This window comes from Trachemys scripta, chromosome 4 (assembly GCF_013100865.1).
Source record: "Trachemys scripta elegans isolate TJP31775 chromosome 4, CAS_Tse_1.0, whole genome shotgun sequence".
Taxonomy (NCBI): Eukaryota; Metazoa; Chordata; order Testudines; family Emydidae; genus Trachemys; species Trachemys scripta.
In genome coordinates, this window is record NC_048301.1 from 70,744,768 (window position 1) to 70,768,566 (window position 23,799).

Here is a 23,799-nt window from a genome sequence, read left to right on the forward strand (position 1 = left end):
TTGGATACCCCTTTATCCCCTGCAATAATGGCACTGATGTTTTCAACCAGAACACCTGCTCGAAAAGGGGCCCTCCCCGGCTTGCTGAAAATGAGGGAGGGTGGGGGAGAGTGAGCAGGGCGGGTCCTTGGCAAAGGGAAAGGGCAAGGGTGGTCAGTTTTGTTTGGTTAGAAAGTTGGCAACCCTAGGGTCACGTATTGTATGTGTAAGGACACGATGCCAGAAGCTGTTAAGAAAAAAACCAAGCTTCCCATTGCTATTGTGCGCCTGAAAAGTTCTTTATTGGTTGTGCAGCCATCCGTTCCTTATTAGTGCACTAGGAACTTGTGCTTGTTGTGGGGAGCTGATGGAGGGTTTCTGGTAGCTCTTGCTGAGACTCTGCGGCTGCCTCAGCAATCACATTCCTGTGAAATCTTTCCAGGACCTGGACCTGCCTGGGGCGAACAAGGATGTGAGGACGGATCCTGGCAATGGCTTCTATTGCTTCCTGAGGGCTCCACTGGTACAGCTGGAAAGGCAGAAATCCTGAATGAAAATCCATCCTCTCTAAAGATGGGTCAACACAGGTTTCTGGAGGGGCTAGCTACTTCCAGAGCCTAGTTTAGGTGGTCAAGGAAAGTGGCTCACTTTACCCCTCCTTGTACTGAATATTATCTCCTGCCTACCTCAGTGAGACATCCAGCTCTCACTAGGAGCTCCTGAGAGGACACTCCCTCAAATAGAGGGGTGCAAATGATTACCTGAGGCTCCATGCCCTACCAAAGGTCCATTTTGGTCTATTTCACAGTCATAAGATTTTAAAAATTGTACATTTCATTATTTCAGCTATTTAAATCTGAAATTTCACAGTGTTGTAATTGTAGGAGTCCTGACCCAAAAAGGAGTTGCGGGGGGGAGGGGTCAGAAGGTTATTTTAGGGAGGGTTGCACTGCTGCTGGCCAGCTCTGAAAGCAGCACAGAAGTAAGAGTGGCAATACTGTAAACACCCCCCCCCACTCCCTTTTGGGTCAGGACCCCCAATTTGAAAAACACTGTCTCCCCTATGAAATCTGTATAGTATAAGGTAAAAGCACACAAAAGACCAGATTTCACAGTCCATGCATTTGGTAGGGCCTAGCCCTGTCTCACCAAATTTGCATGCTTTTGTGGACAGCTTCTCCTGCCCTAATCATAACAGAGCCCCTGGACCGACACAGCAGCTGTACTTTACCTGATATGCTTTCCTAATACAGGTGAAAGACTGACTCTGCTCTTGCTTCCCTCCACTGCTCAAGCAAACACTAATGAATGCAGTAATTAGGGATTCCTGCACAAATGTAGAAATGCCAAAGGGTTCCAGAGTTGCACTGATATTTTCAATATCAGTTTATGCTGTTATGAATCTGCCTCAGTTTGTGGGAACTTCAACTTTATTCCGTCTTGAGTTTGTTCTTACCCTTGATGCTGCATTTTATTTTGCATTTAAAGAAACAATTAAATTGTGCAATTATTAGTTAGACTAAGCTTCCCATCAGCCTGAGCCCTGCAAGGTCCCTTTCTTGCCCCCTGAGAGTTCCAATTTCTTCAGCTGGTTAGCTGCTCACTCACAATGAGTCACTCTTCATTGCTCATGGGCGGGGCTAAGGGAAGCAGTGCCAATCAGGATTTATTAAAGCAAGGAGTACGGACTAGGCCAGAGGTAGGCAAACTACAGCCTGCGGGACCCTCCTGCCCGGCATGTGAGCTACTGGCCCGAGAGGCGAGGCTAGCCCGTGGGATGCTCCTGGCCCCTCCCCTACAGCCTCAACTCACGGCACCGCCAGTACAATACTCTGGGCGGCAAGGGCTACAAGCTCTTGCCAGGCAGCGCAACTGCAGAGCAGTGGCCTGACCCGGTGCTCTGTACTGCATGGTGGTGTGGCTAGCTCCAGCCAGGCGGCAGAGCTGCCCGTCCTGGTGCTCTGGGCGGTGCGGCTGTAGCACTGCCTGCCACCGGTGCTCCAGGCAGCGTGGTGGGGGGCAGGGGGTTTGGATAGAGGGCAGGTGAGTGGCTAAGGGATGGGGTAGTCAGAGGGCAGCAACCAGGGGGATTGAATAGGGGCAGGGGTCCCTAAGGGGCAGTCAGGAAGGAGAGGGGAGGTTGGATAGGGCAGCAGGTGATGGGAGAGGGAGGGGTGGATGTGGCAGAAGTCCTGGCAGGGGGTGAGAAGCAGGTGGGGTCAGATGGGCCACACCTGGCTGTTTGGGGAGGCACAGCCTCCCTTAACTGGCCCTCCATACAGTTTCAGAAACCCGATGTGGCCCTCAGGCCAAAATGTTTGCCTGCCCCTGGCCTAGGCCCTCTACCTAGTAGCCACAGAATGTCAGAATAATCTAGGAAATTAAATGTGACAGCTGCTTCACACATTTAATTGCAGTCCACTTGCACATGAAGTCAAGAAACATCACCCGTTCAGCTTCCATTGCCCATCTCTGGGGAGACAGCTGAGCAGCCAGAGGCATAACTGTACAGGAGAGTGCCAAGCAAGCTAGACTACTTCAGATGGAAACCACATTGTGACATGCACTAGTACTTTACTTCCAGCAAGTAGTGATTTATCAGTGGTGTCAGGGCAGGTGAAATTGAGAACCCTAGGAGATCTATTCCCATACTAGTGTCAATGTGCATAGAGATAAGAAGTGGAATATCAAAGGAAGCCCATGTTCCAGTTCATTTAGCAGTTTTAGGTGATCAGCCTTACCTGCCCCCTCAACACGAGCAGAGGGAGGGTCTGGCAAACAGCTCATCCACAATGAGCCTGGAATCTAGCCACGCTCTCTAACGTTCCCTCTCCTCAAGTGGCTATGCAGCCTAGACTCAGTACAACCATAACATTTGAAATTAGTTCTTAACATGCCTGACACTGAGCAGACTCCTTGTTATTCCCCGGGGAATTCTGCGCTACTGTGTGCACGCATATTTAATGAGCCCCTGCAGAGTTCTAATTTTTCACGCAGAAAAAAAGTCTGCCAAAATGTTGCTGCAGTTCGCCTTTCGCCCACCAGAGGGTACTGTAGCAATAGAACAAAGTTGTAACTCCCTGCAGCCAAGGAGAGAGCTGCCTTCAAAGCACTTGTCAGGACAAAAACAACAAGGAGTCTGGTGGCACCTTAAAGACTAACAGATTTATTTGGGCATAAGCTTTCGATGCATCCGAAGAAGTGAGGTTTTTACTCACGAAAGCTTATGCCCAAATAAATCTGTTAGTCTTTAAGGTGCCACCAGACTCCTTGTTGTTTTTGTAGATACAGACTAACACGGCTACCCCCTGATACTTGTCAGGACAAGTTAGGAGACAGGGCCCGTAGGTCAGAGAGGGGCTCCTAAGGGCTAGTGGGGAGGACAGACCAGTTCAGGGGCTGAATGGGCAGGGCTGGCTTTAGGAAGTGCAGGGCCCCGACAGCGATGACAAAAAAAAAAAAGTAAAAACACACCTTTCATTTCTTCCATGTATTATTTACTTTCCATAACCATATAAATAATAAAATTATATTACATACATTGCATAATGTATCCAGATGCATGCTAACCCTACCTAAAGTTCTTGACACACACACACCCCCGACTCCTGCCCTATCCACCCCCCTTCCCTGTCCCCTGACTGCCCCCCCACTGCCCCATCCAGCTCCTTCCTGACTGCCCCCCCATTCAGCCAAATTGGCCTAAAGCTAGCCCTGTGAATGGAGACACAGGGCCACTGGTGGGGGGAGGGTGGGAGGTGTGGACACAGGGGGACAGGGGAGGGGTGCAGAGCTCCATAGGGACAGAGTGGCGGCACAGAGACACATGGGGACAGGGGAGGAGTGCAGAGCTCCATAGGTACAGAGTGGCTGGGTGAGGGCACAGAGACACATGGGGACAGGGGCACATGTGCCTGACTGGGAGAGACTAGAGGTCAGTCAGGGTCTGCATAGGGGAAGCTTTCTAACAATCCCTCCCTACCCCCACCCTAAAACCTGTTCCATACTTTTCCCACCCAAAACCAACAGCCCTCCAAGTTCACACCCAGGCTCCTTCCCAGCAATTTACTTCCCTCTCCCTCAGCTCCTCTGTTACCCCTGACTCCCCCAAGCCTTTGCTCTGCTTCTGAGGGGTGTGGGAAATATGGTTCTGTATTGTAGTTTAAATGCATTATTACTCAAAGGTCTGTATTAATATGCCTAGTAAGGAATCTATTTGTCAAAAAACATGTCCTGAATCTTTTTTGTTGTCTGTATTGTTACAGACATACTTGCTGACAGGTATTTTGAAATAAATGACCCAAAATAATTGAAACTGGAGTGATTATATTGTGTTATTTTGACAAATAAAATATGCAGAATTTGGAAGAATTTTAAAATAGTGTGCAGAAATTTTATTTTTTGTTAAATAATTTTTAATTTTTTGGTGCATAATTCCACCAGGAGTACCCTGTTGCCCATACAGCAGCAGCTTCCCCTATCATCCACTCAGCTGAATTTATTGAATGGAAGCAACTTGTTGAGGAGATAGCCCCTTATCTCAGCAATAGTTTGCCTATCCAGGGAACCTGGGGTATAAATGTGCCCTCTTTAAGTACAGAAGCCTTCTAACCTGAATTAAATATGCTGCCACCATGGTGGCACTGCGGGAGCGTCCTGCCTTGCAGTGCACATAGACACTGTTCCCACACTCCCGATGCTTCAGTACAAATTCAACACCTCTCTGCAGGTTTTCCAATGTGGGAACTCCAGTCAGGTCCACTGTGCTGAGACGCAGCTGCTCTACTCCCATTGCCTCCCACTCCTGTAATGAACACAGAAGGACTGAATCAGTCACAATGTACAAGTGCTTACATACAGATGCTAGAAGTCTAAATACTAAGCTAGGTGAACTAGAGTGCCCAGTACTGAATGAGAATATTGATATAATAAGCATTATGGAAACTTGGTGACACACCTGTCAAGGATGGTCTAGATAATACTTAATCCTGCCTTGAGTGCAGGGGACTGGACCAGAAGACCCCTCAAGATCCCTTCCATTCCCATGATTCTAATCAATGGGATGTGGTAATACTGTGGTACAAAATATATAGGAATCAGAGAGTAGGTCATGATGGTGGGAGAGTGGGACTAATATGTGAAACAGTCAAAATAAAAATCTTAAATGAATTAAACTATAGCACAGAATCTGTATGGATAGAAATGTCATGCTTGAATAATAGGTGTAGCAGTAGGAAGATACGATTGACCACCTGATCAGGATGGTGATGGTGATTGTGAAATGCTCAGACAGAAAATGCAATAATGGGGATTTCAACTAGCCTCATATTGACTGGGTATATGTCACCTCAGGAAGGGATGCAGAGATAAAATTTCTAGACACACTAAATGACTGCATCTTGGATTTAGTCCTAAGCAAAGCACAGGATCTGGGCCAAGAGGTGAATATAGCTGAACAGCTCAGTAATAGCAACCAGAATATGTTTAAGTTTAATATCCTCGTAGGAGAAAAAATGCCAAAGAAACCCACCACTGCAGTATTTAACTTCAAAAAGGGAAACTACACAAAAATGAGGAAGCTAGTTGAATGGAAATTAAAAAGAACAGTCACAAGAATGAAATGCCTGCAGACTGCATGGAGACATTTTAAAAATACCATAATAGAGGCTCAAACTAAATGCATCTCCCCATCCCCCAACAACAACAACAACCCAAACCAAGCAGGTAAGAGGACAAAAAAATAGTGCCATGATGGCTAAACAGCACAGTAAAATAAGAAGTTAGAGGCAAAAAGGCATCCTTTAAAAATTGAAAGTCAGATCCTACAGGTGAAAATAGAAAGGAGCATAAACTCTGCCAAGTCAAGTGTAAAAACGTAATAAGGCAGGCCAAGCAAGAATTAGAAAAGCAACTAGCTAAGGACACAAAAACTAACAGCATTTTTTTTTAAAGTCTATCAGAAACAGGAAGCCTACCAAATAGTCAGTGGAGCCTCTGGACGATTGAGATGTTGAAGGAGCACTAAGTGAAAACAAGGTTGTTGAAGAGAAGATACATGAATTCTTTGCATCAGTCTTCATTGCAGAGGATATGGTGAGATTCTCAGATTTGTCACCTAAAAAGAATGGCTCATGTGTTGGGAAATGTCCCAGATTGAGGAGTCAATAGACAATTTGGAACAAATTGATAAATTAAACAGTAATGAGTCACCGGGACCAGATAGTATTCACCCAAGAGTTCTGAAGGAATTCAAATATGAAATTGCAGAATTACTAACTATGGTATATAACCTATTGCTTAAATCATCCTCTGTTCCAGATGACTGGAGGGTAGTTAATATAATGCCTATTTTTAAAAAGGGCTCTAAAGGCAATCCTGGCAATTACAGACCGATAAGCATAACTTCAGTACACTTACGAATTGGTTGAAACTATAATCAAGAACAAAATTATCTGACACCTGGTACGTCGGGGAAGAGTCAACACGTTGTAAAGAGAAATCATGCCTCACCAATGTATTAGAATTCTTGAGGGAGTCTTCAAGCACATGGACAAAGGTGATCCAGTTGATATTGTGTGCTTTAGACTTTCAGAAAGCCTTTGACAAAATCCCTCACCAACGGCTCTTGAGCAAAGTAAGCAATCATGGGCTAAGATGGTAGGTCCTTTCATGGATCAGTAACCATTTAAGATAGGCATCAAAGGATAGGAACAAATTATGAGTTTTCACAGTGGACAGAGGTAAGTAGCAGGTTCCTTTAAGAATTTGTACCAGGACTTGTGCTGTTCAAGATATGCATAAATGAGCTGGAAGAGAGGGTGAACAGTGAGGTAGCAAAATCTGAAGACGATGCAAAATTACTCAAGCTAGTTAAGTCCAAAGATGACCGTGAAGAGCTACAAAAGGGTTTAATTAAACTGGGTGACTGGATGATAAAATGGCAAATGAAATTCAATGATAAATGCCAAACAATGCACATTGGAAAAAATAATCCCAACTATACACACAAAATAATGGGGTCTAAATTAGCTGTTACCACTCAAGAAAGATCTTGGAGTCATTGTGGATAGTTCTCTGAAAACATCTGCTCAATGTTCAGCACCAGTTAAAAAAAGCTAACAATGTTAAGCTATATCAGGAAAAGGATAGAAAATAAGATTGAAAATATCACAATGCCCCTCTATAAATGCATTGTAAGCCCACATCTTGAGTACTTCATGCAGTTCTGGTCACCTCATCTCAAAAAAAGATAAATTAGAATTGGAAACGGTGCAGAGAAGGGCAACATAAATGATTAGGAGTATAGAACAGCTTCCATATGAGGAGAGATTAAACAGACTAGAACTGTTCAGTTTAGAAAAGAGATGACAGAGGGAGGATATGATAGAGCTCTATAAAATCCTGAACACTATGAAGAAAGCAAATAGGAAAGTGTTATTTAGCACTTCAAATAACACAAGAACTAGTGGTCACCAGATGAAATGAATAGGCAGCAGGTTTACAACAAAACATAAAGAAGTACTTCGCAAAATACACAGCCTGTGAAACTCGTTGTTATGGGATATTATGAAGGCCAAGAGTATAACTGAGTGCAAAAAAGATTTAAATAAGTTCATAAAGGATAGGTACATCAATAGCTACCAGGCCCCAGGAGTCCCTCAGCCTCCAACTGCCAGAAGATGGGACTGGATGAGAGTATCACTCGAAATTGCCCTGTTCTGTCCATTCCCTCTGAAGCATCTCGCACTGGCCACAGTCAGAGACAGGATACTAGGCTAAATGGACCATTGGTCTTATCTAGAACATAAGAATGGACGTACTGGGTAAGAGGAGAGGTTAATACATTAAGTGGTACAGAGAAAGCCAATTGGGCTCTCCATCTGAGAACAAGAGGTGCCCTCTGAAGTTAGGGCAACAATACTACAATCCGTGAAGAAATTTTAATGAAATGTAGAATACTCCTCAACTTCTGTCTCCTCCAATGTTGCTGCTCTCTTCCTCCTCACTACCATTTTTTTTATTATGTTGTTAAACTGAATGTTGACTGTCAGTTTCTGGGTGAAGAAATCAAGTCTTAATTCACTCTAAGAGGGTAGAACTATGGTGCTATGTATTCTGGAATTTATTGCAGCAAGAGATCACAGTAGGAAACTGCTTTGTACATTCCACTTAAGTATTAAATATATTGTTTCAAGAGACACTACAAAGGATGTTACAGGACTTTCAACTCCCTCATTATTTAGGGTGGGAACTAGTCCCAACCAGACAGGGCAGAAAAAGATTTCCCCTGTGGTACAGTATGGCAAAAATACATGCTGAGGGGTAGTGTTATTCCTTCCTCAGAGGCATCTGACACTGGCTGCTTTCCGACAAGAAAGCAGATCAGACAGCCCTTAACTCATACATTTCTATTTCTACAGCAGGAACTACCCTGCTTATTCCATATTCGCCAATCATGCATGATGTTACTCCAGGGCTTCTAACTTCAACTGTCAGTCGCTTTCAGCATCTGATGTTATGAAACTAATGTTGCTTGCTATTGTCAGAAATACTTGGTTGTAACTGTGCTTCAGCGGTTCTCTGGAGCTTCAGTAATGCGGCAGGTTTGGATACCTCTAGGGATTGGCCAGGGCATAAACAGCCTTTCACAGATAGTTTCAAATCTGGCCCAGGTCACTAGTGAACAAAGTCCATCAAAGTCCACTCACCAGAGAAGTACAGAACTCAATAGTTAGAATTGTCCATAATGGTTTGAAATTTGATCTTCATCTCACCAGGTAATATGAAAGATTGAACTGTCTTCTCTAATAGGCTGCAGGGACTGTGTGTTGTACAGCTCCAAGCACACTGACTGCACACCCATAATAAATGATGGCCAGATGAGTACAGTTTCTGTCGGACAGATGTCACCGCTACAGTAGCTGCTAACTGGCCGGCTTCTACACATTCTCACAAGAGACACAAAAGTAAACAGGCCATGAGACCAAACACCTCTCTAACCTCTATCCGCCTCCTCAGTGGATTTATACTAGACGTGGCTCTTTCCAGCACTAAATTAATTTATTATTCTTGTGTTAAATGAAGGGCTGGGCTGAATACTCCCTTTCCACAAACCAAACTTCCCCCCGCAAACATTTTAGGATATAGCATTTAGCTCTGTTCAAGCAGAAATCGTGTTAAAGCGCTCAAACTTTGCACGCCGAGTAGAGGTTTGGAAAGCATTAGGGGGATTAGAACAGGGAGCGTCTCCCTTCAGGGGAGTAACGGCTCTTCCTGGGCTGAAAGTCTGGAGCCTGTCAATGGTCCAGGCCACTCTGCCCGCGGAGAGAGAAGTTACCCACCCCGCTGGCAGGGCGGAGAAGTGCAGGGGCTCGTGACAGCCACACCGCAGCCTTGCCGGGGACTGGGACGGGGACGCTCCCCACCCAACCGCTCACACCGCCCTGCGACCCAGAGGAGCGGAGGGCCCCGCACGTGCGGGGCAGGCCCAGTCTCCGGCTCACCTGGGCGGAGCAGCAGAGGAAGCGGGTCTCATACTCCTCGTTCAGGGTGAGCACCCCGCGCACGTTCTCCTCTTCCACCAGCTGCGGGGGAAGACAGAGTCAGAGCCGGCTGGGTGCGGGCAGGCGGGTGAGAGCCCGCGCCGCCCCCCGCCCGGACCGCCGCCCCCCGCCCTGTGCTCCGTTACCCTGCGGCTCCGTGCCCGCAGCGGCAGCGCCCCCAGCAGCACGGCCCGGTCGATGCGGTGAAACCAGGGCCGCTGGGAGCCGGGCAGCCGCTCCCGCACCAGGGTGTAGAGCAGCGACGGGTAGAAGAAGAGCCGGGCGGCCCCGGAGCCCAGCGCGACCGCCACCCCCATCCTCGCAGCCGCAGGGGGCCGGCTGGTTTGCTCGGCGGTGAGGGGTGAAAGGAGGCGGGCGAGTTCACTAGGCGGGTGGGCGGCGAGGGCGCGCGGACGGGCTCACTGGGAGTGGGAGCTGGGGGCGGACGGGCTCACCGCGCGGGCGAAGGGGAGTCGGTGGGAGCCGGACGGACTCACTACGCGGGAGGGGCCTTGGAGCTTGCGCCTTCCCCTGTCTCACTGCCCCCGGGCCCTCCATGGTCTCTCCCGGAAGCGCCGCCATCTTGCGAAGCCGGCCTGAGGCGGAGGGAGCGGAGAGGGGCGCGGGCGGATCCCCGGGGCAGGTGAGGGCGGCGGCCGCCAGGAGGTGCCCGGGCCGGGCAAGGACAGTGCGGAGCCAACGGTGAGTGAGACCCGCCCATCCCGGTTAACGGGACCGGCCTCCCCCTCCCTTGAGTCCCTGGCTAGGGGCCATCACGGGCCCGGGCCTCTCTGGTCCCCTCCCCATAGGGAGCCACCTGCTCGGCTGGTCCCCGGCCTGGTGCTTCCCCCGCTCTGTCTCTGCCCGTGGGGCGGGTGGGGACTCGCTCGCTCGCTCCCCTGAAAGGGCTCTTGGCGAGAGTCGGTCCCCGCTTGCCTGCTGTTCCGGAGTCTCAGTGCCAGGAGATATGCCCTGTGGCGACCCAGGAGCCGCTGGGGCTGGGTGAGCGGCTGATATTGTCTCGGAGGCTCCCAGGTCCCCCGATAATCCGCATTTGTGGAGCGGGCTAGGGCCGAGCTCCCTAGAAGCGCCAATGGGGTGTGCGAGCCGGCTGTGCCGCGCCGTGTGCCCTGCCTGGGGCTAACTGCGCTGATTGGGGCAGGGGCCGTAACCGCTCCAGAACCGCTTAATGGCGCCGTCCATGGGGAAGGGGGCACTTTGCATGGATTGCGATGTTTCTGGCTACGAGGCGAGCCAGTTCCCTGTAGCGTTCGTGCTCTGACTACATCTCATGAAAACATTCCCTTGAAAATGCTGAAAGGAAACAGAATCGCTGTCCTGATATAGTTTTGGGGCTCACGCCCTTTAACTTCTCTGCGGTCTCCAGCTGGTGTCCAACAGATACTCTGCTCCAATCCATTTTTCATATATCTTTGCTGGCTCACTCAGCTCTGTTAGTTTCTTGGGTTGGTGAAGTGTTACAGTGGTGGGAAGCTGGATGAGATGTTCAGATAGGCTTTCATTTAGGTGGGTAAATGTAGGGAATGAAGGGAAATGAAGGGAGTAAGAGAATAAGAAAGGGGAAGTAAAGTACATAACTGAGACCTCTTTGCGGTAAATATGTGAGAAAGGCAATACAAGGGGAAAGACAGAGAACAGTGCAGGGAAAGAAAGATATAAAGACTTGGTGGAAGAGGAAATAGATAATAGGAAAGAAAATATAGGATGATGATGAGAAGAGAAAACAAGATGTAACAAAAGCCTTGGTGAAAGAGTAAGCTATTTAGGAAAAAAAAAAGTTTATTGAATTGGAAGTTGAAAGACAATGCTACAATAAAATATGTTAATTTTCATTTCTCTAAATTTAGGGAATGGTAGTGGTGGTGTTTTTCACATGTAAAATTGTAGGCTTGGTCCTCATGCTGGTAAGTGTAAGGGAAACTTTTCAAATGCTCTCCTTGTGCTGTACTGTCCCACTGCGATCAAGATGTGTTTGAGGTGGAACTTTTTTGATGGAGAAAAGAGAAAGCAGAAAGTTATGTATGAGGGGCCTCTGACTCTAATGTGTTTCTACTTTGGTCTGCTGGATTTGTACTTGATAACCTGATTGTGTTGTAGAGCTCATCTTTTTTTCTTGGTCTTGAGAGTTTTACTAGATTAGAACCAGTGACTACAGTAATTGCCAAACTTATTACAGGTGCCTTTAAGTAACACTTTTTTATAGCTCAGTTTAACAAATGGAGTTTATTACACTGTGTGAACATCCTAAATCCTCACATGTGCTTATTCTCAGTGATGCTGGAGGCAGCTGTGGAGAGAGAGAGATATTTTTAGTGCAAGAACGTCAAATATTTACATGAGAACGTAAGAGGGGGGCCACACTGGGTCAGACAAGTGGTCTCGCTAGCCCAGTATCCTGTCTTCTGGCAGTGGCCAGTGCCAGATGAGTCAGGGGAATGAACAGAACAGGGCAATTATCAAGAGATCCATCCCCTGATGTCTAGTCCTAGCTTCTGGTAGTCAGAAGTTAGGGACACCCAGGGCATGGGGTTGTGTCCCTGAACAGTCTTGGCTAATAGTCATTGATGGACCTATCCTCCAGGAATGTATCTAATTCTTTCCCGAACCAATTATATTTTTGGCTTTCACATCATTTCCTGACAATGGGTTCAACAGGTTGACTGTGCGCTGTGTGAAGTACTTCCTTAGGTTAGTTTTAAACTTGCTATCTATTAATTTCGTCAGGTGACCCCACCTTTTTGTGTTAGGGATAAAGGGATAAATAACAATTCCCTATTCATTTTCTCCATAGCATCCATGATTTTACAAATCTCTACCATATCCCCCCTCAGCTGTCTGTTTTCTAAGCTGAACAATCCTAGTCTTTTCAATCTCTCCTCATATGGAAACTGTTATGTCTCGCTAATCATTTTTGTAGCCCTTGTCTGCAGTTTCCAGTTCCAATACATCTTTTTTGAGATGGGTGACCAGAACAGCACACAGTATTCAAGATGTGGGGGATACCATGGACTTATATAGTGGCATAATGATATATTCTGTCTTCTTATCTATCCCTTTCCTAACTATTTCTAACATTTTAGGAATCTGTTAAGAACTTTCTGTGGTCCTTTCCAGAGCTGTTTCAGGACCTAAATCTTGAGCAGCCAGTAGTGGTGCTATTTCAGCACTGGCTGTGTTGGATGTTATGGGAGCCCTGTACCCCAGTGTGTCAGATATTTGAAGCTGCTACTCACCTGGCTGCCTGTGGTAGGCAAGCTCCTGTTGTGTGGGGTTTAGGATTATATCCCACATCTGAATCTGCCCAGGTGCAGGTCTGCCAACACAGAACCCCATTGAAGTCAAAGGGGATCTACCCACTTAGGCGCATGGGTTGTGCCTAGATGGATCCAGTTGCAGGATCTAGCCATTAGACTCTAGATAGTTAACTATTTACTAGATAAGGGGCTTCAAGACATAGTGCAAAAAACACTTGAGCTCAGTCTACAGGAGTACTTAAAACTGTTGCTAGTACCAGTGCTGAAAAATGGTATGACATTTTATAATGTAGCTGCATTCTTCCACAATGATCTCTGTTATAGATGCCATTTTATTTCTTGGCACCAAGATTCTAATATTGTATTGGAGAGTAGGACTGGAGCCCCGATTCTGCAAACACTTAGGTTATATCTACGTTACAGAGCTTATGCTGACCTAGCCCCCTCATGTAGACGTGGCCTACATCAATAGAAGTTTTTCTGTCGGTGTAGGAGTACCACCTCTCTGGACAACATTAGCTACCGTGACAGAAGCCCTCTTTTACAGTGTGTGTATGTGTCTGGGGGGTGTGGAGAGGGGAAGAGTGGGAATGAGTTTGTCAGCATGTGTATGATGGTCAGGGATGTGGAGGGGGTTTTCACACCCTGACTGACATAGTTATGTTGATATCACTTTTACATGTAGACCAAGCATTAATTATATACTTAAATTTATACATCTGAGTAATCCCATTAAACCAGCTGGAATTATTTACATGCATAAGTGTCTGGAGGATCATGGCGTTACTTGTATTTGAATTCCCGAGAAAGCAGGAACTGTAACTATTGTTGGAAGAAACATCTAACTATTTTTGTTAAATTTAATACTAGTAAATCACTTTCAAGTTATCCAATTTAAAATAATAAAAGCTGTTGAAAGCTCAGATATGTTTTAAAATTGATTACTTGTAAAGTGCTTTGTCTGCAGCGATGTAAAAGTGTAGAACTTGCCTTTCAGTAACTTACAGGCCATTTCTTTCCTACGTATTCATTGTAAGCTATAGATTGTCACTATGGTCGCTTCTTAGTTAATTTTTAATTTTTTTAATTACCTTTAAGACACGCTTGTTTACCAACTTTCTTCTTTCTAATAGATGTAATGATTGGAATATCTCTTATATTGTGATGAAGTTTTCCTTTACCTCTCTATTTTTTTTGCCATAGATGCTGCTGATTGGGGTCATTTTCAACTTGCCAGTACCAGACTGGATTTAAGGGGAAGGGGCAATCTCTTAGGCATGAAATAATCATGGATTCTTGCATTTTTAGAGTGAATCCATCATTATTGCTTCTCTCCCCTCCCACTTTTCTACAGAGCCTTAACTTGTCTTTAGCAACGTTTTTGTCTTTAACAATGCCTATTCTGTTAAATCAGCTTTACAGAAAACTTTTTCCAGCCAGTACCTGAAACAGTAAGGTAGGGGGACTTGCTCCTTCCTATTTTGTTCACTTCAGTAAGATGTGAACTTCAACACCCAGTTGACACTAAAAAAAGCCTTTTTCACAGTCCACACTTAACAGTTACAAGCCACGCAAAGCTGTGCATACCCTAAAGTTTTTATCTATGATTTAACCAGTGAGAGGTATGGTAACCTTAGCTAGTTACAAGTAACACCCTTCAGTTTGTGTTCATACAGCAGCTTTTCTGCCATCATAGTTATTTGGGCATCCATATCTTCCACTTTGCCTTACTATGGTTTTCCATGTATTCTGGGAAAACCTGGGCAGATATCTCATAGCTGGAGGACATAGACACAGAATGGCAAGAACAGCAGTACATGGCGCAGTGCACTCTGGTTGTGCTAATGTATGGAGAGGAAGACTAGCTAAATAGTTACCCTGGACCTGCACTTTTCAGGTTATAAAAATGAGATACTGACAGTGATTGAGATATCAAAAGAAAAAGTGCTGGAACAAATTGATGAATAGCAGCAAGTCACTAGGATTAGAGGATATACATTCAAGAGTTCTGAAAAAACTTAATGAACTGCCAAGAAAAATCTGCCATTTCTCATTAAAATTAGCTGTTATACCAGAGAGCTAGAAGGCAACACATCTTTAGAAAAGTTGCTAGGGGTGATCCAAAGAATTACAAAATAATAAACCTTATTTTGATAATAGCTAAATTGATAGGAATTCTATTTAAAAATAGAATGAAAACATAGACATAAATATGATATGTGGACTAACTAGCACACCTTCTTCAAAGGAAAGTCATACTCTAGTCCAGGGGGTCGGCAACCTTTCAGAAGTGATGTACCGAGTCTTCATTTAGTCGCTCTAATTTAAGGTTTCGCCTGCCAGTAATACATTTTAATGTTTTTAAAAGGTCTCTTTCTATAAGTCTGTAATATATAACTAAACTATTATTGTAAAGTAAATAAGGTTTTTAAAATGTTTGGAAACTTCATTTAAAATTAAATTAAAATGCAGAGCCCCCCGGACCGGACCTGGGCAGTGTGAGTGTCACTGAAAATCAGCTCGCGTGCCGCTTTTGGCACGTGTGCCATAGGTTGCCTACCCCTGCTCTAGTCTGTTAGACTTTTTAGACATGTTGATATTGTGAATAAAGGAGAATGGTTTGAATTTTCAAAATGACTTTGACAAAGTCCCTTGGAAAAGGCTGTTAAAAAAGCTAAATAGTCATGGGGTGAGAGACAAAGTACAGTAATGGATTAGAAGCTGGCTGTGGAACTAAAAAGTAGGAATGACTCACTCAGTTTTCACCATGGCAGAAGATTAATGGGTCTCAAGGAAATATTTTTTACACTAATTTAGTTGTGGAAGTCACTGCAACAAGATACTATAAAAGTCAAGAGTTTAGCAGGATTCCAAAAAGAATTAGATGCTTATATGGATAATGAGAACATCCACAGTTACATTCAGTAGGAAATAAAATAACAGGATGTAAACCTTCAGGCTTTAGGGCATAAGCTAGCCTCTGACAATGGTTAGTAAGAAACTTCTCTATAGGCAGACTCTTCCGAAAGTGTATACTACAGGGTTTCTTGCATCTTTTTCTGAAGCAAGTGGCATTGACCACTAGTCTGGTGGCAATTTCTTTGTTTCTTTCTAGTCCCATCCCTCTCCCCCTTTCAGACTCCTGTCCCAACCCATTTTTTTCCTTAGTTTCTGAGGCTCCTTGCCACTCTTCACAGGAGTCTATTCCAGACACAAGCACTCTTTCCAGAACATCAGGCTTAGGAGACGAGACAATCCCAGACACTCTAGAAGAGAGTGGTCTAGAACCAAAGACAGTTATTCGGAGGTGATATCCACAAGACCATCCGATTCTCCAGTTTATAATATATGACTGCTGCTGTAATAAGCTGGGATGGACTAGTGTGTAGATGATTATCTTTGCCAGTTGCAGACTGTTGGCCTCGAAACACCACCGATAAGTGGTATCTAGAGGCCTCAGAAAGAGGGTATATACTGGATCTGCTTAGTTCCCTTTCTTCCAGCTTTATCCATTTCCCTTCTTTCAAGAACCCTCAAAAACGTGGGCAAAAGTAATCAGCTGTTCTTCATCTCCTGCACTTTGGAATAATAGAACCAGTCCCGGCCCCAAAAAGGGAGCAAGGTTTGTATTTGGATTTATTCTTGGTCAAGAAGAAATGAAGCAGCAACAGGGAAATAAACCTGAAGAATCTCAAAAAGTTCCTGAGGAAGTGCAAATTCAAAATGGAAATGCCAAAGTCCCCCTGACTACAGAGAAGATTTTCTGTCAGTTGACTTATAAGATGCAGACCTCCACATCCCCATTCATCAGTCTCATAGCAGATTTCTTCATTTTGCCTTTCGACCTCGTCATTTCCAATGCAGATTGTTGCCCTTTGGCTCATCACTACCCCTGGCTATTTACAAAGATGTTTATTATCTTTGCAGTTGCCCTCAGGCAGAAAAGGGATTCATCTCTGTCCACTGGCCATTGACCTGTTGGTAAGGGATTCACCCAGAAACAAAGCTGAACAAGACATTCTGAGGACAGTCCCGATCATGGAGGGGAGTGGGAGCTGTGAATTGGGAAGGAAACCACTTAGGGTATGTCTACACTACGAAATTAGGTTGATTTAATAGAAGTCGATTTTTTAGAAATCGATTTGATACAGTCGATTGTGTGTGTTCCCACTAAGTGCATTAAGTCGGCGGTGTGCATCCACAGTACCGAGGCTAGCGTTGACTTTCGGAGCGTTGCACTGTGGTAGCTATCCCACAGTTCCCGCAGTCTCTGCCGCCCATTGGAATTCTAGTTTGAGCTCCCGATGTCTGTTGGGGCAAAAACATTGTTGCTGGTGGTCCTGGGTACATGTGGTCAGGCCTCCCTCCCTCCGTGAAAGCAGATGGGCTCCCTGTGCAGATGACATACCATGGCAAGCATGGAGCCCGCTCAGCTCACTGTCACTGTATGTCTCCTGAGTGCTGCTGGCAGACGCGGTACTGCAGTGCTACACAGCAGCATCCCCTTGCCTTGCCTTGCGGACCGCAGATGGTACAGTACAACTGCTAGCCGCCACTGTCGCACCGTGGGTGCTCCTGACTGACCTCGGTTAGGTTGGTAGGCGGCACCTGGGCAGACGTGGGTGCTCCTGAGGTTGGTCGGGGGCGCCTGGACAAAAATGGGAATGACTCCAGGTCATTCTCTTCTTTAAGTTTCATCTAATGGAGATTCAGTCCTGCCTGGAATATCATGTCAGCTGGAGGCTTCTGCCTCAGGCTGCTCTCTGTTGGCAGCACCGCGCGGTCGCACCTACCCCACCCTGCCCCTTGCTCCCATGGCTCATGAAGCTTAGACCGTAGTAAGGAGCAGTTCAACTATAGGCTGAGCAAGTGCATAATAATAGTGGTAGAATGTGCCTTTGGATGTTTAAAAGCTCGCTGGCGCAGTTTACTGACTTGGTTAGACCTCAGCAAAACCAATATTCCCATCGTTATTACTGCTTGCTGTGTGCTCCACAATATCTGTGAGAGTAAGGGGGAGACGTTTATGGCGGGTTGGGAGGTTGAGGCAAATCACCTGGCCGCTGATTACGCACAGCCAGATACCAGGGCGGTTAGAAGAGCACAGCAGGGTGCACTGTGCATCAGAGAAGCTTTGAAAACCAGTTTCATGACTGGCCAGACTACGGTGTGACAGTTCTGTTTGTTTCTTCTTGATGAAAACCCGCCCCCTTGGTTCACTCTACTTCCCTGTAAGCCAACCACCCTCTCCTCCCCCCTTTGATCTCCACTTGCAGAGGCAATAAAGTCATTGTTGTTTCAAATTCATGCATTCTTTATTAATTCGTCACACAAATGGGGGGGGGAAGGAGGAGGGAAGCACAGGTGTGTGGTAGTTGTAGGGGCACCCCCTAGAATGGCATGCAGCTCATCATAGAAGCAGCATGTCTGGGGCTCTGACCTGGAGCGGCCGTTTGCCCCTCTGGTTCTTTGATAGGCTTCATGCGGCATTGCTGCGGGTCCCTGTTATAACCTCTGTCCTTCATGCCCTTGGAGATTTTTTCAATATTCCGGCATTTCGTCTTTTGAACGGAGTTCGGATAGCACGGATTCGTCTCCCCATACAGCGATCAGATGCAGTACCTCCCGTTCGGTCCATGCTGGGGCTCTTTTGCGATTCTGGGACTTCATGGTCACCTGTGTTGATCAGCTCACTACGCTGGCCAAACAGGAAATGAAATTCAAAAGTTCGTGGGGCTTTTCCTGTCTACCTGGCCAGTGCATCTGAGTTGAGAGTGCTGTCCAGAGCCGTCACAATGGAGCACTCTGGGATAGCTCCCGGAGGCCAATACCGTCGAATTGCATCCACACTACCCCAAATTCGACCCAGCAGGGTCAATTTAAGAACATAAGAATGGCCATACTGGATCAGACCAAAGATCCATCTAGCCCAGTATCCTGTCTACCGACAGTGGCCAATGCCAGGTACCCCAGAAGGAGTGAACCTAACAGGTAATGATCAAGTGATCTCTCTCCTGCCATACATCTCCACCCTCTGACAAACAGAGGCTAGGGACCCCATCCTGGCTAAAGCCATTAATGGACTTAACCTCCATGAATTTATCCAGTTCTCTTTTAAACGCTGTTATAGTCCTAGCCTTCACAACCTCCTCAGGTAAGGAGTTCCACAAGTTGACTGTACGCTGTGTGAAGAACTTCCTTTTGTTTGTTTTAAACCTGCTGCCTATTAATTTTATTTGGTGACCCCTAGTTCTTGTTTTATGGGAATAAGGAAAAGTTATTTACTTATCTACTTTCTCCACATCACTCATGATTTTATATACCTCTGTCATATCCCCCCTTAGTCTCCTCTTTTCCAAGCTGAAGAGTCCTAGCCTCTTTAATCTCTCCTCATATGGGACCCTCTCCAAACCCCTAATCATTTTAGTTGCCGTTCTCTGAACCTTTTCTAGTGCCAGTATATCTTTTTCGAGATGAGGAGACCACATCTGTATGCAGTGTTCAAGATGTGGGCATACCATCGATTTATATAAGGGCAATAATATATTCTCCGTCTTATTCTCTATCCCCTTTTTAATGATTCCTAACATCCTGTTTGCTTTTTTGACCGCCTCTGCACACTGCGTGGACATCTTCAGAGAACTGTCCACGATGACTCCAAGATCTTTTTCCTGATTTGTTGTAGCTAAATTAGCCTCCATCATATTGTATGTATAGTTGGGGTTATTTTTTCCAATATGCATTACCTTACATTTATCCACATTAAATTTCATTTGCCATTTTGTTGCCCAATCACTTAGTTTTGTGAGATCTTTTTGAAGTTCTTCGCAGTCTGCTTTGGTCTTAACTATCTTGAACAGTTTAGTATCATCTGCAAACTTTGCCACCTCACTTTTTACCCCTTTCTCCAGATCATTTTTGAATAATTTGAATAGGATTGGTCCTAGGACTGACCCTTGGGGAACACCACTAGTTACCCCTCTCCATTCTGAGAATTTTCCATTAATTCCTACCCTTTGTTCCCTGTCTTTTAACCAGTTCTCAGTCCATGAAAGGACCTTCCCTTTTCTCCCATGACAACTTAATTTACGTAAGAGCCTTTGGTGAGGGACCTTGTCAAGGACTTTCTGGAAATCTAAGTACACTATGTCCACTGGATCCCCCTTGTCCACATGTTTGTTGACCCCTTCAAAGAACTCTAATAGATTAGTAAGACATGACTTCCCTTTACAGAAACCATGTTGACTTTTGCCCAACAATTTATGTTCTTCTATGTGTCTGACAATTTTATTCTTTACTATTGTTTCGACTAATTTGCCCGGTACTAATTTTAGATTTACAGGTCTGTAATTGCCGGGTTCACCTCTAGAGCCCTTTTTAAATATTGGCGTTACATTAGCTATCTTCCAGTCATTGGGTACAGAAGCCGATTTAAAGGACAGGTTACAAACCCTCGTTAATAGTTCCGCAATTTCACATTTGAGTTCTTTCAGAACTTTTGGGTGAATGCCATCTGGTCCCGGTGACTTGTTAATGTTAAGTTTATCAATTAATTCCAAAACCTCCTCTCGTGACACTTCAATCTGTGACAGTTCCTCAGATTTGTCACTTACAAAAGCAGGCTCAGGTTTGGGAATCTCCCTAACATTCTTAGCCGTGAAGACTGAAGCAAAGAATTTGTTTAGTTTCTCCGCAATGACTTTATCGTCTTTAAGCGCTCCTTTTGTATCTCGATCACCGAGGGGCCCCACTGGTTGTTTAGCAGGCTTCCTGCTTCTGATGTACTTAAACATTTTGTTATTACCTTTTGTGTCTTTGGCTAGCCGTTCTTCAAGCTCCTCTTTGGCTAGTCTTATTACATTTTTACACTTAATTTGGCAGTGTTTATGCTCCTTTTTATTTAGCGGTGATCCCCTTGTGGGGAGGAGTACAGAAATCGATTTTAAGAGCCCTTTAAGTTGACAAAAATGGCGTCGTCGTGTGGACTGGTGCAGGGTTAAATCAATCTAACGCTGCTAAATTCAACCTAAACTCATAGTGTAGACCAGGGCTCGGACACTTTCCCCTCCACAATGGTTAGCCCACATGTTAATGAACACATGTTAATGAAAATCAACACAACATCTCCAATGGTCTTTATTTCTCAGGAGAGACAAGACAGTCTAATTTTATTGGTAAAGGTGGTCAGAATCCTCGAGGATGTTTCAGTCTACTCCCTGTTGTTTTGGGGATTTTTGTGTTGTGTGTGGACACACTAAGGTAAGCCATAGTGTACATGAGAGCTTGCCAATCTTTTCCGCTGTCCTACTCTGCACATCCTATCCCTTTCTGCCAGGAGAGTTCAGCTTCTTCATTTAGAGCATAATAAACTGTCTAAAACCTTTTGAAGATATTTCCTGTAGCTAAGTGGGACAGGATGGTGTTTACACTGATGCCAGCTTCAGAGGATGGAGAGCTAACACATAGATGAGGTCAGTATAGGGAACTTGGACTGCAGAGAGGAAACACAGTATAAATTGGTTAAAACTCAGGGCAATTCATTATGGACTCAGAGCCCTCCTCCCATGGGTGAATAGCTCCCATGTCTTAATTGTGACAGACAACACCAATGCAATGGCATACCTCAGCAGGTTGGGACAAAGTTGTCATCTGTGCAAAAGGGAGTGCACCTTTTGATCCCCTCAGCAGAGTGAAATTTCTAGTGCATCTGACCTCTGCATATTCAGGGAAAGATAACCATTGTGATGAACTGGCTAAGCAGGGAACAGTTAGATCAAGTGGAGTGGAGTCTTCAACCAGAAGTGTTTCAACTCCTACTGAGGAAATTCAGGGTCTCACATGTAGACCTATTTGCATCACATACAAACTGCATTATCCCCTCCCTTCTTTTCCACCCAAAAGAGGGATCCAAGGGCAGTAGGCACGGATGCTGTCTCCCATAGGTGGCCAGTGGACTTCCTATATGCATTTTCCCCTTGGTATTCAGATCTATCCAGAAGATTAGGAGGGAGAAAGCACTGGTAGTATTAGTAGCTTTGTATTGGCCAAGAAGGCTATGGTTCTCCAGTCCTCTTAACGTGGCTCAGACCAACCTCTTTTTCTTTCTTTATGACATGGTCTGCGCTTGGCTCAGGATTTGTCACCCACAGCACCTGAGACTAATTGGCAACTGCCTGGTTTTGAGCTCTCAACTGAAAGAGAGAGGATACTTGGAAGGTGTCATCTCCACTCTGCTAGCATCTAGGAAAATCACATTTCAGGCTGAATACACAAGAGGCCTGAGTTTAACTTAACTAAATTGATTTTTCAAACATTTTAAGCCAGTGAAAACCCTTTGTGGACACACACATCAATTTAAAACAGGAAATATTGGTTTAGCTTGTGCCAGTTAATGTATCAAAACAAGCTCAACCAGTATAAGCCAAGTTTAAACCAACATGACTATGCTGTATTTTGCAGTGGTTTAACTAAATCGGTTTAAATGTTTACCTTCAGTTAAACTAGTGCAACTTTGTATGTAGACTAGACCTAATACAGCAGAACCTCAGAGTTATGAACACCAGAGTTAAGAACTGAACCAGTCAACCACACACCTCATTTGAAACCAGAAGTATGTAATCAGGCAGCGGCAGAGAGAGACAAAAAAAAGGCACATGCAGTACAGTACTATTAAATGTAAACTACTAAAAAAAAAAAAAAAAATTGCTGTGCTATCTAGTATACTTTCTTCACAGGCAAAAGATTTCTTCATGCTTGGATATTATGCACTTCTTTAGAGCTGCATCCTTATTTGTTGTCTGAGAATTCATTAAGAACCATATTGAGGTTCCATGATGAAGCGCAACAGCCTGATTCAGCATTCATTAGAGCATTCACTACCTCCAGAAAGTATCCGTGTATTTCATCCCCATCAAGGATGGCCTTCCTGGTAGTCATCACCTCTACCCAGATGATGGGGTGCTTGGGGGCCTTACCCTTCAAAGAATAGTACTGCACATTCCAAAATAAGGTAGTTCTTCAAACAGACCTGACCTTTATCTCCAAAATTAACACAGTGTTTCATGGAGTCCAAGAGATCATGCTCTCTTCCTTTTGCCCAAAACTGTAATTCAAAAGAGAATTTGTGGCATAAATTGAACGTCCATAGAGCCCTTAAGGGCCATCTTAAAAAAAAGGGGGGGAGCATTTTAATCCACTATTACAAAGTGGATGAAATGATGCATTCATGAAGCTATAAGTTAAAAATGTCTCTCTCAGAAACCAGTATTGACACCTATTTGCTGAGACAGGTGCCTTTCGGGGCTGCAGGATCTTGTGCACTATATAAGAATGACCACACTGGGTCAGACCAATGGTCCATCTAGCCCAGCTCTTCTGGCAGTGACCAATGCCAAGTGCTTCAGAGGGAATGAACAGAAAAGGCAATCATTGAGAAAACCATCCCCTATTGTCCACTCCCAGCAGTCACAGGCTAGGGATACCCAGAGCATGAGGTTTCATCCCTGACCATCTTGACTAATAGCCAGTGGTGAACCTATTCTCCATGAACCTATCTAATTTTTTTTTTTTTAATCCTGTTATAGTTTTGGCCTTCACAACATCCCCTGGCAATGAGTTCCGCAGATCGACTGTGCATTGTGTGAAGAAATACTTCCTTTTGTTTGTTTTAAACCTATTGCCTATTAATTTCATTGGGTGACTCCTGTTCTTGTGTTACATGAATAGGGCCATACCTAATTCATGGTCCACTTTGGTCAATTTCACAGTTGTAGGATTTTTAAAATAGCCAATTTCACGATTTTAGATGTTTATATCTGAAATTTTATGGTATTATAACCTTGGGGGTCCCGACCCAAAAGGGACGGGGGGGGGGAGAAGGGGGAGGGAGTAAAGCTGTTGTAAGGGTATTGTGGGATTGCCACCCTCACTTCTGTGTTGCCTTCAGAGCCTCCTGCAGCTGGGGGAGGTTCCTGGAGGTGGGTCTGATCTCCCCCCCAGAGCGG

The 23,799-nt window shown here is 45.1% G+C and overlaps 2 protein-coding genes across 6 annotated transcripts in view; one reads left to right on the forward strand and one right to left on the reverse strand.

The window, feature by feature from the left end:
- Positions 1-257: 257 nt before the first annotated feature.
- PTPMT1 (protein tyrosine phosphatase mitochondrial 1) lies at positions 258-9,986 on the reverse strand. Its single transcript, XM_034769438.1, has 4 exons — positions 9,668-9,986; positions 9,483-9,563; positions 4,592-4,783; positions 258-508 (listed from the first exon to the last, which is right to left on the reverse strand). Exons 1-4 carry the CDS (start codon positions 9,836-9,838, stop codon positions 317-319), a joined length of 636 nt encoding a protein of 211 aa, XP_034625329.1. The 5' UTR covers positions 9,839-9,986; the 3' UTR covers positions 258-316.
- A 90-nt stretch (positions 9,987-10,076) lies between these two features.
- Positions 10,077-23,799, forward strand: part of CELF1 (CUGBP Elav-like family member 1) — a 91,760-nt gene continuing 78,037 nt past the window's right edge. For 4 of the 5 annotated variants that reach the window (XM_034769420.1, XM_034769421.1, XM_034769422.1 and 1 more), the window contains exon 1: positions 10,077-10,223. In XM_034769420.1, the coding sequence (XP_034625311.1) occupies positions 10,078-10,223 (146 nt within the window). In that variant the 5' untranslated portion in view covers position 10,077. The remainder of the gene's footprint in view (positions 10,224-23,799) is intronic. The other variant, XM_034769424.1, reaches the window with a different exon arrangement.